Below are 14,710 nucleotides of genomic sequence, written 5' to 3'. Positions count from 1 at the left end.
ATTAATGGCCTGGTTATGAGTTGTTTATGTTCTAGACTTAAGACACCATTTCTCAAAGAAGTAAGATACAATATTGCCTAGACTGTAAAAACAATGAAATTAAAACGAAGTGCTCCTTCTGCTCTCTGCAAAGCTTGAATTTACTAGGTACCAGATGAGTCTTGTGTTCTCCATGAACCTCAATGAAATCAGGCAGTGGTGAACATAACCTCTCTGCTTAGAAATAATGCACTTTAAATACAAATCATGGTCAATTTCATACCTCGATCTGTTGCAGGATATCTATCACCACATCAGGGACAGAAGACTCGGCCTCCAGCTTGGCAGAACAGAGAGAGAGCTGGCGGATAAGACTGCCCAGCTCCTTGCACCAAGTAGGAACCGGGTACTCCCCTCCAGCAGTGAACTGAGTGACAAACGTCTGTAAGGCCCGAATTGCTCCTCGATGGGCAGCAGCCAGCCTGGACACTGCCCATGACTGGCAGTAAATGAGATGCAAGAGTTACTTCAATATTCGGAACATCTAAATGTTAACCTAACCCTTAACAAACATTTACAGTCAATCTTCCATGTAAGAACGACTTCCATTGTGAAAACTTCTCACAGTAAAGGGAACTATAAAATTTAAAGGTTTCCTAATAACAAAGTGTTTTCCCTCTCATGCTCAACTTCTTACACCAGCTGCAACAACAATCTATTTTCAGAACCTGTTTCTTGGAAGGAGACCCTAGAAGTCAGGATATTTAAGACGCTCACTCCCTAACAAGTTTCTACAAGTGTTGATGATAAGTATTGGTGCAGAGAACCCACACGTAATACCATCAAAGCACTGGACATGTAGTTTATAAATAATAAGAGTTAAGCATAATTAAATTGCATCCTACCTTCTTAGTGTGTTTAATCTTATGTGGACTCAATTTATCCAATTCTTCCTGGATTTCTTTAACCTGGTTCATAAAGGGGGGGAAAAAATGAAAATCTTTGTACCTTTCCACTGATCTTTTCTGTAGAAAAGGAGGCATCTTATCTTGTCCAAATATAACCATTATTGATTCGAGTCACTTGAAGATGAGAACAGACTCCTCATTCAAGCGCTCCCACAACAGCTACTGGTTCCCAGTCTGAGATGGTGGCTACAGCACAGGCTTCCCTTCCATCCCTTGATTCCCACTGTAAGAGGAATTTAACATAAAGGAAGTGACTCGGGAAAGGTAGGAGGCCACGTAAGGAAGTTTTCAGTGCCGTGCTGCCAAAGAATTCAGCTGCTGGACTTTCCTGATGGTCCAGAGGTTGAGAATCCACCTGCTGATGCAGGGTTCGAGCCCTGGTCCTGGAAGATCCCACATGCTGTGGGGCAACAAAGCCCGTGCACCACAACTAGTGACCCTGTGCTCCAGGAGTCCGGGAGCTGCAACTACTGAAGCCCACGCGCCCTGGAGCCCGTGCTCCGCAGCACGAGAAGTCACGGCACGAAGAAGCCTGTGCGCTTAGTGTACTCTCTCAGGGCCTTGAGAGCAGGCCCTGCTCACCGCATGGAGAAGCCTGTGTGCAGCAACGAAGAGCCAGCGCAACCAAAAAGAAAATAATTAATCAATTATAAAGAAAGAAGTCAGCTTTCACCCTCTTAGTTACAGACAGCCAACCACACCTTTCAAGCAGAGCTCTGACAGGCTAAGATTCGTGTTTCACAACAATCCCTATGACAGCAGTGTAGAGTAAGGACCAAAACAGAAGCCAACAAGAATAAGAACAAAATCTCACTCAGGCATTATCTTTCAATCAAAGAGCCCAGTTTGGGGTTCAAGCAAGAAAGCTAAAATGTGACCTAAGTGACCAGAAATAAGTTCAATGCTTACTAACAAGTAAGACATTAAAATTGAAAAAGTGACGTCACATAGTCATGTCCGACTCTGCAACCCCATGGACAGCTCCTCTGTCCACAGGATTTTCCAGGCAAGGATACTGGAATGGTTGCCATTTCCTTCTCCAATTAAAGCTGAAACAAACATTTTAAAAAATCTACCCATAATGTAAACAATATAAATGCCTATTCATCAGCCACTACATGTAGCCTGGACAGAGGAGATTGGCATGCTGCAGTCCATGGGGTCGCAAAGAGCTGGACACGACTGAGCAACTGAACAATGACAAAACGCATCCTGAGTGACATTTAACATATTCTTCATTCTTTACTATTTAGTAAAGACAACCAAACTATCTGCTATGTGGTGGTGGTGGTTTAGTTGCTAAGTCGTGTCCGACTCTTGCGACCCCATGGACTGTAGTCTACCAGGCTCCTCTGTCCATGGAATTTTCCAGGCAAGAATACTGGAGTAGATTGCTATTTCCTTCTCCAGGGGATCTTCCCAACCCAGGAATCAAACCCGGGTCTCCTGCATTGCAGGAAGATTCTTTGCCGACTGAGCTATGAGGGAAGCCCTTCTCCAGGGGATCTTCCCAACCCAGGGACTGAACCCAGGTCTCCCACACTGCAAGTAGATTCTTGACCAGCTGAGCCACCAGGGAAGCCCCTCTACTCTGTACTAAGCTTCTAATATACAACAAACATGCAATGGATGGGAAACTAACAAAGTCTCTTTCCTCTAAGACTACAAGGTGCCTTACTGGGGACCAAGGATTTCAGAGTAACTGATCCACTTAAACTTGTCTACAAAAATATGTGCTGTATAGCACTTTTTTCCTGGGGAAAGGACACTTAGGTTTCAGTAGATCCTCAAGCGTCTGTGACCCCCGAAAAGCAGAAAAAAACGAACAAAACAGTATTTAAAGAGTTTGGCTGTACACACACAGACACATAAAGACGGAGGGCGGTAAGAGGAAGAATTGTTTGTCCACACATTCAGGAAACTTAAACGCACAAACATATCAGAATCCATGTAGGATACGCTGATGCTGATACTTCTGGCACAAAAGGAAAGCACGAATTCCCTGGGAAGGCCACCCCACCCTCATCCCTGGGCCTCCGCACCTGTTGCTGGAGGACATAGAGCATACGGGCAGAACGGACCGCCTGCTCCTGTCTCCTGACCCGGATCCTCCGCTCCTCATCAGGATCCAAAGCTTCTTCCACGCGATCTGAAAATATTTTTCCCCCCAAAGTGGATTATAAACCATACATAAAAGCTGATTAAAAACTTCAATGGCTCACAGAATAATGAGGTTAAAGATCTTCAGTTTTACTAAGAAAAAAAAAATGAGGCTGTCCTAACAAAAAATTTGTTTTCATCAGCCAAGAAACGAGCAAGGGGGCCTGTGTACTTGACTCCGAGATGGAAGAGACAGGAAGGTGTTAATCAAATCCGAATGCTCCGGACAGCCTAGCCCACTGTTATGCAGTTATTATTTTTAAGCTATTTATATTGAACCCAAATCTATAATGCTTTCTATTAAAAAAAATAATTTATTGACCTATTTTTATATATAGCAAGATTTCTTTTATACCTTCTTATCCTGAACCCAGAAGAGGAAACCTTTCTCTAACATATTAAGATAGCAAGGGCTAAAATTATTCGCCAAAGCCTTCATCTATTTGTCAGGAAGCAGACCCTTGTACACAATGCTGCTCCGTATTTTCAAACAATTAGTTCAAAGAAATTGTTTCTGGAAGACTACCTGAGCAGCTCTGCTCTAAGGCCCCCTATACAAGGCCCCCTCAGTAGGGTGGCATGCCTCGTGGCTTTGCCCCCACCTCACCCCAGGAGCGCGGTTTCTACCACACTGCTCCATGCGGCCATGCCACAGACCGCCACCGAGCAAAGTCAGGAGAAATGAGCCAAAACACTTCCGCTACCGTGATGTCGGAATGGTTTTGACTTGTTCATATTACACAACATATTCTTTATGAAGACCCACCAGAGAAATCTTCCAACCTCTATACCTGGCATAGTTTTCTCCTTGTGCAATTTTTTTTTTCTTCGTAAATTCTCTAACTGATCACATTTTCCTCTTTAGCAGACTCTGTGGAAGCTTAGAAACAAATCTTTTGCCCATTCCTAATAAGTCTTATTTTGTACTTTCCTTTTTTTTTCCTATGCCAAAATACCTTCATTTACATAGTTTTGTTCTATTTTGTTCAATCTGTTTCTGTACCGTACCTTAAAATTCATTATGTAACGTGTATATGCATACATTACTTGACTTTAAAACGCAAAAGATCATCATAGACTCTACTATCCTGGCACAGTAGCTCCTTTTGATGCCAACTCCCTATTCCTTGCAGTCTGAAAGCTAGGCTTGACTCCCCTGCTTCTCAGCTATGGTAACCCCAAATTTTCCACGTGCAACCAATCTTCTACTCTCCAGGAAAATGCAAGGGCGTAGAGAATGGTGAAAGATTGTAGAAAACAGTATGAGAGAATTATATACCTTCCTTTCTACCCTGCGGTCAGATATCTCATACATACATCTGTAGCTAGCTCCCTACCACTGCGGCATACTCATCTAAACATTGCCCAACTTAGAACTGTTTTTATCTAGAATATACATGTTTTATATAATGTTCTTTTCTGAACAAATTAAAAATAACTTTTCCAGAAGGACTTCTGGATTCAGAAGCAAAACATTATAGGATAATTGGCACTCAGGCGCCAGAAGACAGCAGGTACTATGATTACTAGGTGGGACCCTCAGTCATTCAACTCACCTAGCACAGCCTAAGGAAAAGGAGCTGTTCCAGGTGCCTCGGCTGGAAAGAGATGCTAGGGCAAACTCTTCAGAAAAAAAGACACTGGTCAAACTCAAAATTCATCTGTCTTGTCATGAATGCTCATTCTAGCGACAGAAGGACAGAAAGGGAAGTGATGAGGGGCAGGGGTCCTGAAGAATGTATTTGGCCTCTACCCTCTCGGAGCATTTTTTTCAAAGTCGAGAGTCCAATTTGTCTCACCTCTTTTAGCTACTTCTTCAATTTTACGGACACAACTGCTCAATTCTTTCTGGAGTCGCTGAACTTCCAGCAGGCATTTGTGTTCACATAGGCTTTTGTGGTCATCTATCCTGGAATGTGGCTGAAGCCCGGGATCATGCGTGGGTGGAGAATTTGGCACAGGAAGACCTGCTTGTCCTGGATGAGATGTGTACAGGTATACCTTGGCGCCTGAGCTGGAAATCTCCACTTTGGACGGCTGGTGGCTGCCATGACAGGCTTCCCGACTCCTCGATTCCTCTCTTTCCACCCCAAGGTCAGACGTTTTATGCTGAGAGCGTCCACGGTTTTGAAAGACATGGGGTTGACTTCTGAGGTGATGCTCTTTTCTGTGTTCCTCTAACTGTCTTCGTTTGACATCTCTTTTGGCCAGATGAACCGCATAGCTAAGTCTCTCTTCTGATACAACAGAAAATGAAACAGAGCTGCTCAGGCCGGGACCATCTCTAAAATCCAAATCTCTACAGTGGTAAGACTCATTGTATGAGTGCTTCAGTTTCTCAATTTTAATTCCATGTGGGCAAGAGTATTGGGTTGCCAAGTTGCTTGAATGTGTAGGAACATTCCTATTAAACTGGAGCTGGTTCTTTAAAAAATAAATAAATAAAAGCAAACACATGTTAGAAAAATACCATATTGCATAGCTGACATATGTCTACAATCAAGTTTCTAACATTTCACCCACACTATTATTAGTGCTTACGAGGTATTTATTTTCCTGTTGCACTGAAAGAACTGGCCACTCTCACACCCTTGAATTGATCACATACCCCTGGTTTTATCCTACAGTCATCTGCTGCTGCTGCTGCTAAGTCGCTTCAGTCGTGTCCAACTCTGTGCGACCCCATGGACTACAGCCCACCAGGCTCCTCTGTCCACGTGATTCTCCAGGCAAGAATACCACAGTAGGTTGCCATTTCCTACTCCAGCGCATCTTCCCTACCCAGGGATCAAACCTGCACTTCCTACACCTACACCACCGTTCAAAAGAGCAGAAAGTTCATGAGAAAGTACAAATGCACCTGATCATCTGTGCAAAGAGAAACACAAGGAAGAAAAATCAAAGATCCCAACCCAAGGATCAAACCCGTGTCCCTTCTGTCTCCTGCACTGGCAGGCGGGTTCTTTACCGCTGGTGCTACCTGGGAAGCTCTCAGAAATCACTGAGTCCCCTGTATTATCCTTCTGGTTACTAGTAGCATACTGTGATCCTCCTCACAAAGTCAACCCAGAAAGCTTCAAGCAAAACCAGTAAGTTCCTCAACTGCCCAGTGGTGGACTTCTGCCCTGTGTCAAAATGTCAGGTTCCAGTAAGTGAACAACACAGTTCATCACGAGTGTTCCTGAAAATTGTTCCACAGACGTACCACCCAGAATCTAAGCCAATGACAATACTTCTTCAGGTCTTCCTGAGACTTTTTATCTGGTGGTTGGACCACATCTTTTATCCTGCACCTAAGTGCATCTTGCTCTAAATAGTCCACTTACACCTTTTCATGCAGGTTTAAGATTTTGTAGGTTATTATCATGATAGATGGGGCTTCCCTGGTGGCTCAGTGGTGAAGAATCCACCTGCCACTGCAGGAGATGCAGGTTCAGTCCTTGGGTCCGGAAGATCCCCTGGAGAAGGAAAAGGCAGCCTACTCCACTATTCTTACCTGGGAAATCCATGCAGAGGAGCCTGGCAGGCTATAGTCCATGGGGTCGCAAAAGAGTCAGACACAGCTTAGCGACTAAACATCATCATCATCATCATAGACACAGGTTTTGTTTTTCACTTAATAAACATAGGCATGCTTCCATCCTCCCACAAGTTGTATTATTTTTCATAGTTGCATTTTCCAAAATCCAATGAATGGCCTTTTCATGCTTATCCTAACTATAATCTTATTATTAAAGATTGAGATTGTTTCAGGTTTTCCAATAATAGAAATATTAATTCAATTAATATTCCCATGCATTTAGTTTTTTCCTCTTTGCAAAATATTTCCCGAGGATAAATTATCTGTTCTGGGATTACTAAGTCAAAGGGAGCAAATCGTTCTGTGGCTTTCGACCTGTCCATGTCTGTGGCAGGTCACCAGCCTTGGAAGATTCTGCCAGCAGGCTTGGCAAGGCCTGTATGAAGATGTCTTATTCGTGGAGATGGCCTCCCCAACTCTCACAGTACACACGATAATGTGTGTTTATATAATCATGTACATGAAGAGTCAGTTTAAAATAAACCCAGTGCAAGAAAACTGAAGGAAAGAATTTTAGGGAAAAGAAGTAGAGATTATGAGAGAGGGAAAAAAAAAGTTACCATCTGGAAAGTGCACAGAATGAGGAACAGTACTTGGAACTTGTGGGCTTATTAGAGAAATCCTTCCCCCCAGAGTAAAAAATGACCTAAAATACCTAGGGGATTTGATATATATACTAAAGTAAATAAACAAAGAGTGAATTCCTATTTAACCTGGGTGTAGAGAAAGGCTTTCCAACTATAACTCAAAATCTATGTGCAATGAAACAGTGATAAATTTTATTACTTCAAGTAAAAATTTTAAAAACAACTTGTTTTTTATGGTTAAAAAAGAACACCATCTGGAAAGAACTGGAAAAATATCTGCAAATACAGAGGGCTCCCATTTATAAAGAAATCTTAAAAATTGAGGTGAAAAAAAGATCAAAACTCAGTAGAAAATGGTAAAAACACATGAACAATTAACAACAACAAAAAAAGATAGAAATATGACCCTTAAATGCATGAAATGTTGGTCAGACTCATAAAAATACTAAGTGAAAACACACTGAGACAGCAACAGAGCAGCAAAGTCAAGAGACACAACAACACAAGCTGCTGGCAGGGCTGTGGGAAGACAGGCCTGCTCACAGGGTCCCCGTGGGAGTACAGGTCCCAGGGATGGGACTCTGGCAACACTGAGCAAAACCACACGTGCATTTGCCTTCTGACCTCGCAGTCTCACTTCCAGAAATATATTCTGAAGATATATCCCCAACAATACATGCGCACAGGGTATACATGTGTTGTTTGCAACTGAAACCGATCTAAATGCCCACGTAAAAGCATGTCTCAGTCTATGGTACACCCGTGCAGAGAAGTACCATGAAGATGTAAAGAAGAATGAGGAAGATGGGTAGGGATTTCTCAGGCATGCTGGTCAGTGCAAAAAAGAGTATCTGTAATATGTGTGTGCATGTGTGCTCAGTCATGTCCAACTGCTTGCAACCCCATGGACCGTAGTGCACCAGGCTCCTCTGTCCATGGGATTCTCCAGGTAAGAACACTGGAGTGGGTTGCAATTTCCTTCTCCAGGGGATCTTCCTGACCCAGGGATCGAACCCACACCTCCTGTGCCTCTTGCATTGGCAGGCCACCCTTCAAAAGAGGGGAGAGATAGTTCATGAGAAAGTATACATGCAGCTGATCATTTGTGCAAAAGGAAACATAGGGAAGAAAAATCAAATAACAGTAAGATAAAGTATCTACAGGGTATGGGGAGGAATTGGGTGGAAAGGACAGAGGGAATGGTTGGGGGTGGGGGGGTAATATTTCACTGAATGTTCTTTTCTGCATAGATTTGTTTGGAATCACGTTAATGTTTCACATACACTGGAGAGAAAGGAAGGAAAAGAGAGGGGAGAAAGGGAAAGAGATAATAAACAAAATTCAGAAGGATGAAGGAAAACACTAAAAATGAATACTAACAGAAACCAATGAAGCAAATTGAAGTTCAAAAGACTAACACAACCACACTAAAAAGTGAGGGTTAAAAAAAAAAAATTCAACCCAATCAACTTTGGAACATAGCATCTGGACTATCTGCCCTCAGGCTAAAGACAACAAGTTCTCTAAACAAACACTGAACTCTAATCTGTAGTGTTATTTTCCTTTGCAGAGGCATGGGTCGAATTTTCAAACAGTTTTGTACATTCTAGGATTAAGCAAATGAGTACACACACTGTGGGTAACTGGGAACTGGTTTTATACTCTTGAATATGGGAGTTACATATGGGAAGTGTTGGACTGGATTGGAGATACCTATGTGCATTCAGAGGGTTTTAATATAGACAGATGGGCAGACAGACAGGCAGGCAGACACAGAGAAAGGAGGGAAAGAAGGGAGTAAGAGAGAGGAGAGGGGAGGGAAGGAGGGGAGGATGCAGACATGAGTGCAGAGCTGCATATGAATTGTGTTCAGGCACACGAGTGTACACAGCTATTTCCCATCTCTGTCCTAGGGGACAGCACAGGACGAAACACTGACATCCAAGAACCAACGCACATACCCAGTACCTAGACACTGACTCCTAAAACTCATTCACCACCAAAGGGATGAAGGCTCCCTTCAAGAGTGGCTGGGAAGGGGCAAAATACTCTGAGCCTGGCATTATCTCTTTATACCAAAAAGTGGTCAAAGGCTGACGGCAACGTGAAAAGGACACTGGAATCAACTTGAAGTGACTCTCACTTCACTGACCAAATCAGAGACCATTTGAATATCATATTGAATTAAGTAAAATGCTAAAAGTATCCTCTGATATAAGTAAATCACCACTTGTCAATTGTCATAATAAAAAACTGATTCAGGCAAAAGTCATCAATGAATACTAAAAGCAAATGAAGTCTGGGAAGTAAAAGGATATTAACATGGTCTCAAAGACAGAAACTTCCAATTACAAAAGGTAAAAGAATAACTCTACAATGGAAAACTTGGCAGACACCACCTTAATTAAACAATAAAAGGGAACATGGTCAGTAATGGGAATGAGTCGACTTATGTACCTCCTGAGGTGATGCACTAAGAAGAACCCAGCCTCACTTCAGAGGTTTTCCCACCACGGGTGCACAACCTGAATGTAACTATGAGAAAATTTCAGACAAACCCAAATTGAGAGGAAATCCTCAAATAACAGGTCTGCATTTTTCAAAAATGTCAATGTCATGAAATACAGACTCAGAAATCATTCAGATTAAAGAAAACTAAAACAATGTAACAAAAGTCATGATTTTGGATTTTCTTTCACTATTAAGGACATTATTGAAACAACTAACAAAATCTCAGTGAGGTCTGTAGATGACACGATAGCATCATTTTAATGATAATTTCCTGATTTTGATCACTATACCATGAGCTATTTCAAATTCTGAAACATGATGCTGTGAAAGTGCTGCACTCAATAGGCCAGCAAATTTGGAAAACTCAGCAGTGGCCACAGGACTGGAAAAAGTCAATTTTCATTCCAATCCCAAAGAAAGGCAATGCCAAAGAATGCTCAAACTACCACACAATTGCACTCATCTCACATGCTAGTAAAGTAATGCTCAAAATTTTCCAAGCCAGGCTTCAGCAATGTGAACTGGGAACTTCCTGATGTTCAAGCCGGCTTTAGAAAAGGCAGAGGAACCAGAGATTAAATTGCCAACATCTGCTGGATCATTGAAAAAGCAAGAGAGTTCCAGAAAAACATCTATTTCTGCTTTATTGACTATGCCAAAGCCTTTGACTGTGTGGATCACAAGAAACTGTGGGAAATTCTGAGAGAGACGGGAATTCCAGACCACCTGACCTGCCTCTTGAGAAATCTGTATGCAGGTCAGGAGGCAACAGTTAGAACTGGACATGAAACAACAGACTGGTTCCAAAGAGGAAAAGGAGTACGTCAAGGCTGTATACTGTCACCCTGCTTATTTAACTTCTATGCAGAGTACATCATGAGAAACGCTGGACTGGAAGAAGCACAAGCTGGAATCAAGATTGCCGGGAGAAATATCAATAACCTCAGATATGCAGATGACACCACCCTTATGGCAGAAAGTGAAGAGGAACTCAAAAGCCTCTTGATGAAAGCAAAAGAGGAAAGTGAAAAAGTTGGCTTAAAGCTCAACATTCAGAAAACAAAGATCATGGCATCTGGTCCCATCACTTCATGGGAAATAGAAGGGGAAACAACGGAAACAGTGTCAGACTTTATTTTTGGGGGCTCCAAAATCACTGCAGATGGTGACCACAGCCCTGAAATTGAAAGATGCTTACTCCTTGGAAGGAAAGTTATGACCAACCTAGATAGTATATTCAAAAGCAGAGACATTACTTTGCCAACAAAGGTCCATCTAGTCAAGGCTATGGTTTTTCCTGTGGTCATGTATGGGTGTGAGAGTTGGACTGTGAAGAAAGTTGAGCGCGGAAGAATTGATGCTTTTGAACTGTGGTGTTAGAGAAGACTCTTGAGAGTCCCTTGGATTGCAAGGAGATCCAACCAGTCCATTCTGAAGGAGATCAGCCCTGGGTGTTCTTTGGAAGGAATGATGCTAAAGCTGAAGCTCCAGTACTTTGGCCACCTCACGCAAAGAGTTGACTCATTAGAAAAGACTCTGATGCTGGGAGAGATTGGGGGCAGGAGGAGAAGGGGATGACAGAGAATGAGATGGCTGGATGGCATCACTGACTCGATGGACGTGAGTTTGAGTGTACTCCAGGAGTTGGTGATGGACAGGGAGGCCTGGCGTGCTGCAATTCATGGGATCACAAAGAGACACGACTGAGCGACTGAACTGAACCATAATTATACAAGCACAAGTACTTAGGGGCAAAAGGGTATCATGTCCTTAAATTAATCAGTTCAGAAAACAATTTGCATGTGTGTGTGTGTGTGTGTGTGTGTGTGTGTGTGTGTGTGCATGCAGAAAACAACTGTATGCGTTTGTGTATGTGTGTGTGTGTGAAGCTGCTACTGCTGCTGCTGCTAAGTCGCTTCAGTCGTGTCCGACCCTGTGCGACCCCAGAGATGGCAGCCCACCACGCTCCGCCATCCCTGAGATTCTCCAGGCAAGAACACTGGAGTGGGTTGCCATTTCCTTCTCCAGTGCAGGAAAGTGAAAAGTGAAAGAAGTCGCTCAGTCGTGTCGGACTCTTTGCAACCCCACGGACTGCAGCCTATCAGGCTCCTCTGTCCATGGTATTTTCCAGGCAAGAGTACTGGAGTGGGGTGCCATTGAAAGAAAAGAAAAAGGAAGGAGGGAGAAAGGGAGAGGGGACATGTAATAAAAAGTTAGCATCTGGGAAATCTGGGAGAAGGGTATCCAGGAACACTGTGTAGCATTCTTGCAACTTTTCTGTCAGTCTGAAATTAAGTCAAAATTTCATCTGACATATTACTACACACCCACGAAAATAGTTACAATTTTAAAACACCACCAAATGCTGGCAAAGATGTGGAGCAGCTGGAGCTCTCATTCATTACTGGTAGGAACATAAAATGATACAGACTGCTTTGGGAAAGTCTGTTGGTTTGCTAAAAAACTAAACAGACACCTACTCTATGAGCCAGTAATTTTACTCCCAGGTATTTACCCAAGAGAAATGAAAACATGTTTGCAAAAAGATTTGTATAAGAATGTAGCAGCTTCACTCACAATGGCTTAAACTAGAAATAGCCCAGGTGTCCATCAATTAGGGAATGAGTAAACAGTGGTATGGAACAGGACTCAGTATTAAAAAAGTAACTACTGATACATGCAACAAAGTGGATCGAGCTCAGAAACATTAAACCCACGCTGAAGAGTACATAGTATATGATTCTGTGTACATGAAGTTCTAGAACACAGAAACTAATCTGTGGTGAAAAAAAATCAGAATAGTGGTCGCCTGTTAAGGGTGGGCAGCACCACTGACTAGGAAGGGGCACAAGAGAACATTCTGAGGTAATGGAAATGATCAGTATCTGAGATATGACTTACACATGTGTGTACACACTGGTCAAAACTTAGCAAATATGACAAAATGTATACATTTCAATGTAGCTGCTGAAGATGCAAAATATACATCAAAAGAAACCAGTATACAAAGAAAGAATTCTAGTGTACGATATGCATGCACAAGGACTTAGGGTACGCACATCTGCAATTTATTTTGATATGCATCCAAAAGTAAGATAGACTGATGAATGGATTCTGGAGGCATGGACTGAAGGACAGATATATTCACTGTAAAATGCAGCTTGCTGTATGTGTGAGGATTTTCATTAATACAAAAAGACATTTAGAGGACAAGTGGGTGAAGCTGAAAGAAGACATTATTAGAGAATATGAGGGAATTACTTTTTTCCATTTTCTTAGGTGTGATAATGCTTAAATCTAAGAGGTGATTTAAAATGTGTTCATTGTCCTTTTCTCTGTCTGAAAAGTTTCGTAACAAAAATTGGAAGAGAGAAATGAAACGAAACTACCTGGGTCTGAAGTTTACTGGGGTCACTTCTCCCATCGAGTTGGACACCAGATGCTAGATGAACACACGTGGAGGCTGGTCTGCCTGGTCCCATGGTGTCAGACAGTGTAGACGGATAGTGAAAGCTCAGTCATTGGCCAAGTTTTCCCCTAAAATCACTGCCTGACATAAAAGAAAGCACTTTTAGACCAACCTTTTCAAAGTGAAAGAATAAGTAAAACACAATGCTATGCTCATGTAAGAGTATTCTAGTAGTCCATGGCAACCTCACACTACAGAGCGAATGCTTGTGTTGATGGTTTCTTTCATATACTAAAGCAACTACACTGTTGAAAGTCTACGTTCCACGAGTACAGAGGACACACCAGCCTAATGACATGGGCATTCCTCGTGGCTCAGTGGTAAAGAATCTGCCTGCCAATGCAGAAGACGCAGGAACTGTACTTCAATTCCTGAGTCGAGAAGATCCGATGGAGAAGGAAATGGCAACCTACTCAGGTATTCTTGCCTGGGAAATCCCACCAACAGAGGGACCTGGCAGGCTACAATCCACAGGGTCGCAGAGTCCCAGACATGACTGAGCAACTAAACAACAACTAGCCTAATGACTACTTCTTGAGTCCTTCTCATTCCAAATTTCACATCTCAGGGGTTGCCAATAAGATGTTATTTCAAAAACAGAGCTCTTCTATGGTAACAAGCACTTTCCATCAGGAAGTTTTATGGATATACAGCCTACGTTAATAAATTCTAATCAAAAAGCAGTACACTTCACTCTTCTAGGTAGCTCAAAAGGATCTAACTCTGAATGACCCTAAATAAACCAGTGGCATCAGAATACCTAGACAGATGCCAGAAACGGCCAGGAACTAGCGGAATGACCTCTATACTTCTTCAGGTTCACCCTAACTCCCCCCAACCCTACAGCTGTCTAAAGATAGGAAAGTGTTTTGTAAACCACATGGGAGGGGCTCTCCCTGTTCTGAATGCCTCCTTATAGACACCACGCCCCCTGTACTCACCCACTTGCTTGTGTTGTTATTTACCTATTTCACACATATCTGTCTCAGCTTCCCAGCTAGACAAGGTTCTTTGAGAGGAAGGACCTTGTCATGTGCTTCTCTGAGATTTCCCCCAACACAGGTTTTGAGCACAGTAGACAATTCAACTCAACATTTGTCGAATTAAGCAGATTTTCCATAAGTTGACCAGTGTTAAAGGTATGAGGAGAGCTTGTCCTCTTAAAGAATTCAATAAGAACTGGAAAACTCGGGATTTCCCAAACTTCTGAATAAAGCCAAGGACTGCAGACTAGATTTGCTTAGAGCTGATGCACGAGTAGGAATATAGAGACTCCTTGTTTCTGAGGCTGTAGAGTTACGATCAAGAGCGAAGACGGGAGGAGGAACACGAGTGAGGCCATCCCGATGGCCTGACGTCAACACAGTTCAGGGGCTGGAGCCGCAGAAGGAAGGAGCCTGCAGAGGCGGGCTCTCGGCAGCTGGGACTTTCACGATGTCAGTACTCCCTGGCTGGA

The 14,710-nt window shown here is 42.8% G+C and overlaps 1 protein-coding gene across 1 annotated transcript in view; it reads right to left on the bottom strand.

Annotated features, from left to right (window-relative positions):
- Positions 1–13,280, bottom strand: part of KIAA0753 (KIAA0753 ortholog) — a 56,742-nt gene extending 43,462 nt beyond the window's left edge. Inside the window, exons 1-5 of the mRNA XM_052657975.1 lie at positions 13,175–13,280; positions 4,907–5,531; positions 2,990–3,096; positions 885–947; positions 263–478 (exon numbers count right to left, since the gene is read on the bottom strand). Of these exons, the coding sequence (XP_052513935.1) occupies positions 263–478; positions 885–947; positions 2,990–3,096; positions 4,907–5,531; positions 13,175–13,267 (1,104 nt within the window). The 5' untranslated portion in view covers positions 13,268–13,280. The remainder of the gene's footprint in view (positions 1–262; positions 479–884; positions 948–2,989; positions 3,097–4,906; positions 5,532–13,174) is intronic.
- Positions 13,281–14,710: the final 1,430 nt, after the last annotated feature.

This window comes from Budorcas taxicolor, chromosome 19, assembly GCF_023091745.1.
Source record: "Budorcas taxicolor isolate Tak-1 chromosome 19, Takin1.1, whole genome shotgun sequence".
Taxonomy (NCBI): Eukaryota; Metazoa; Chordata; class Mammalia; order Artiodactyla; family Bovidae; genus Budorcas; species Budorcas taxicolor.
This window is presented reverse-complemented; position numbering and strand designations above follow the sequence as displayed.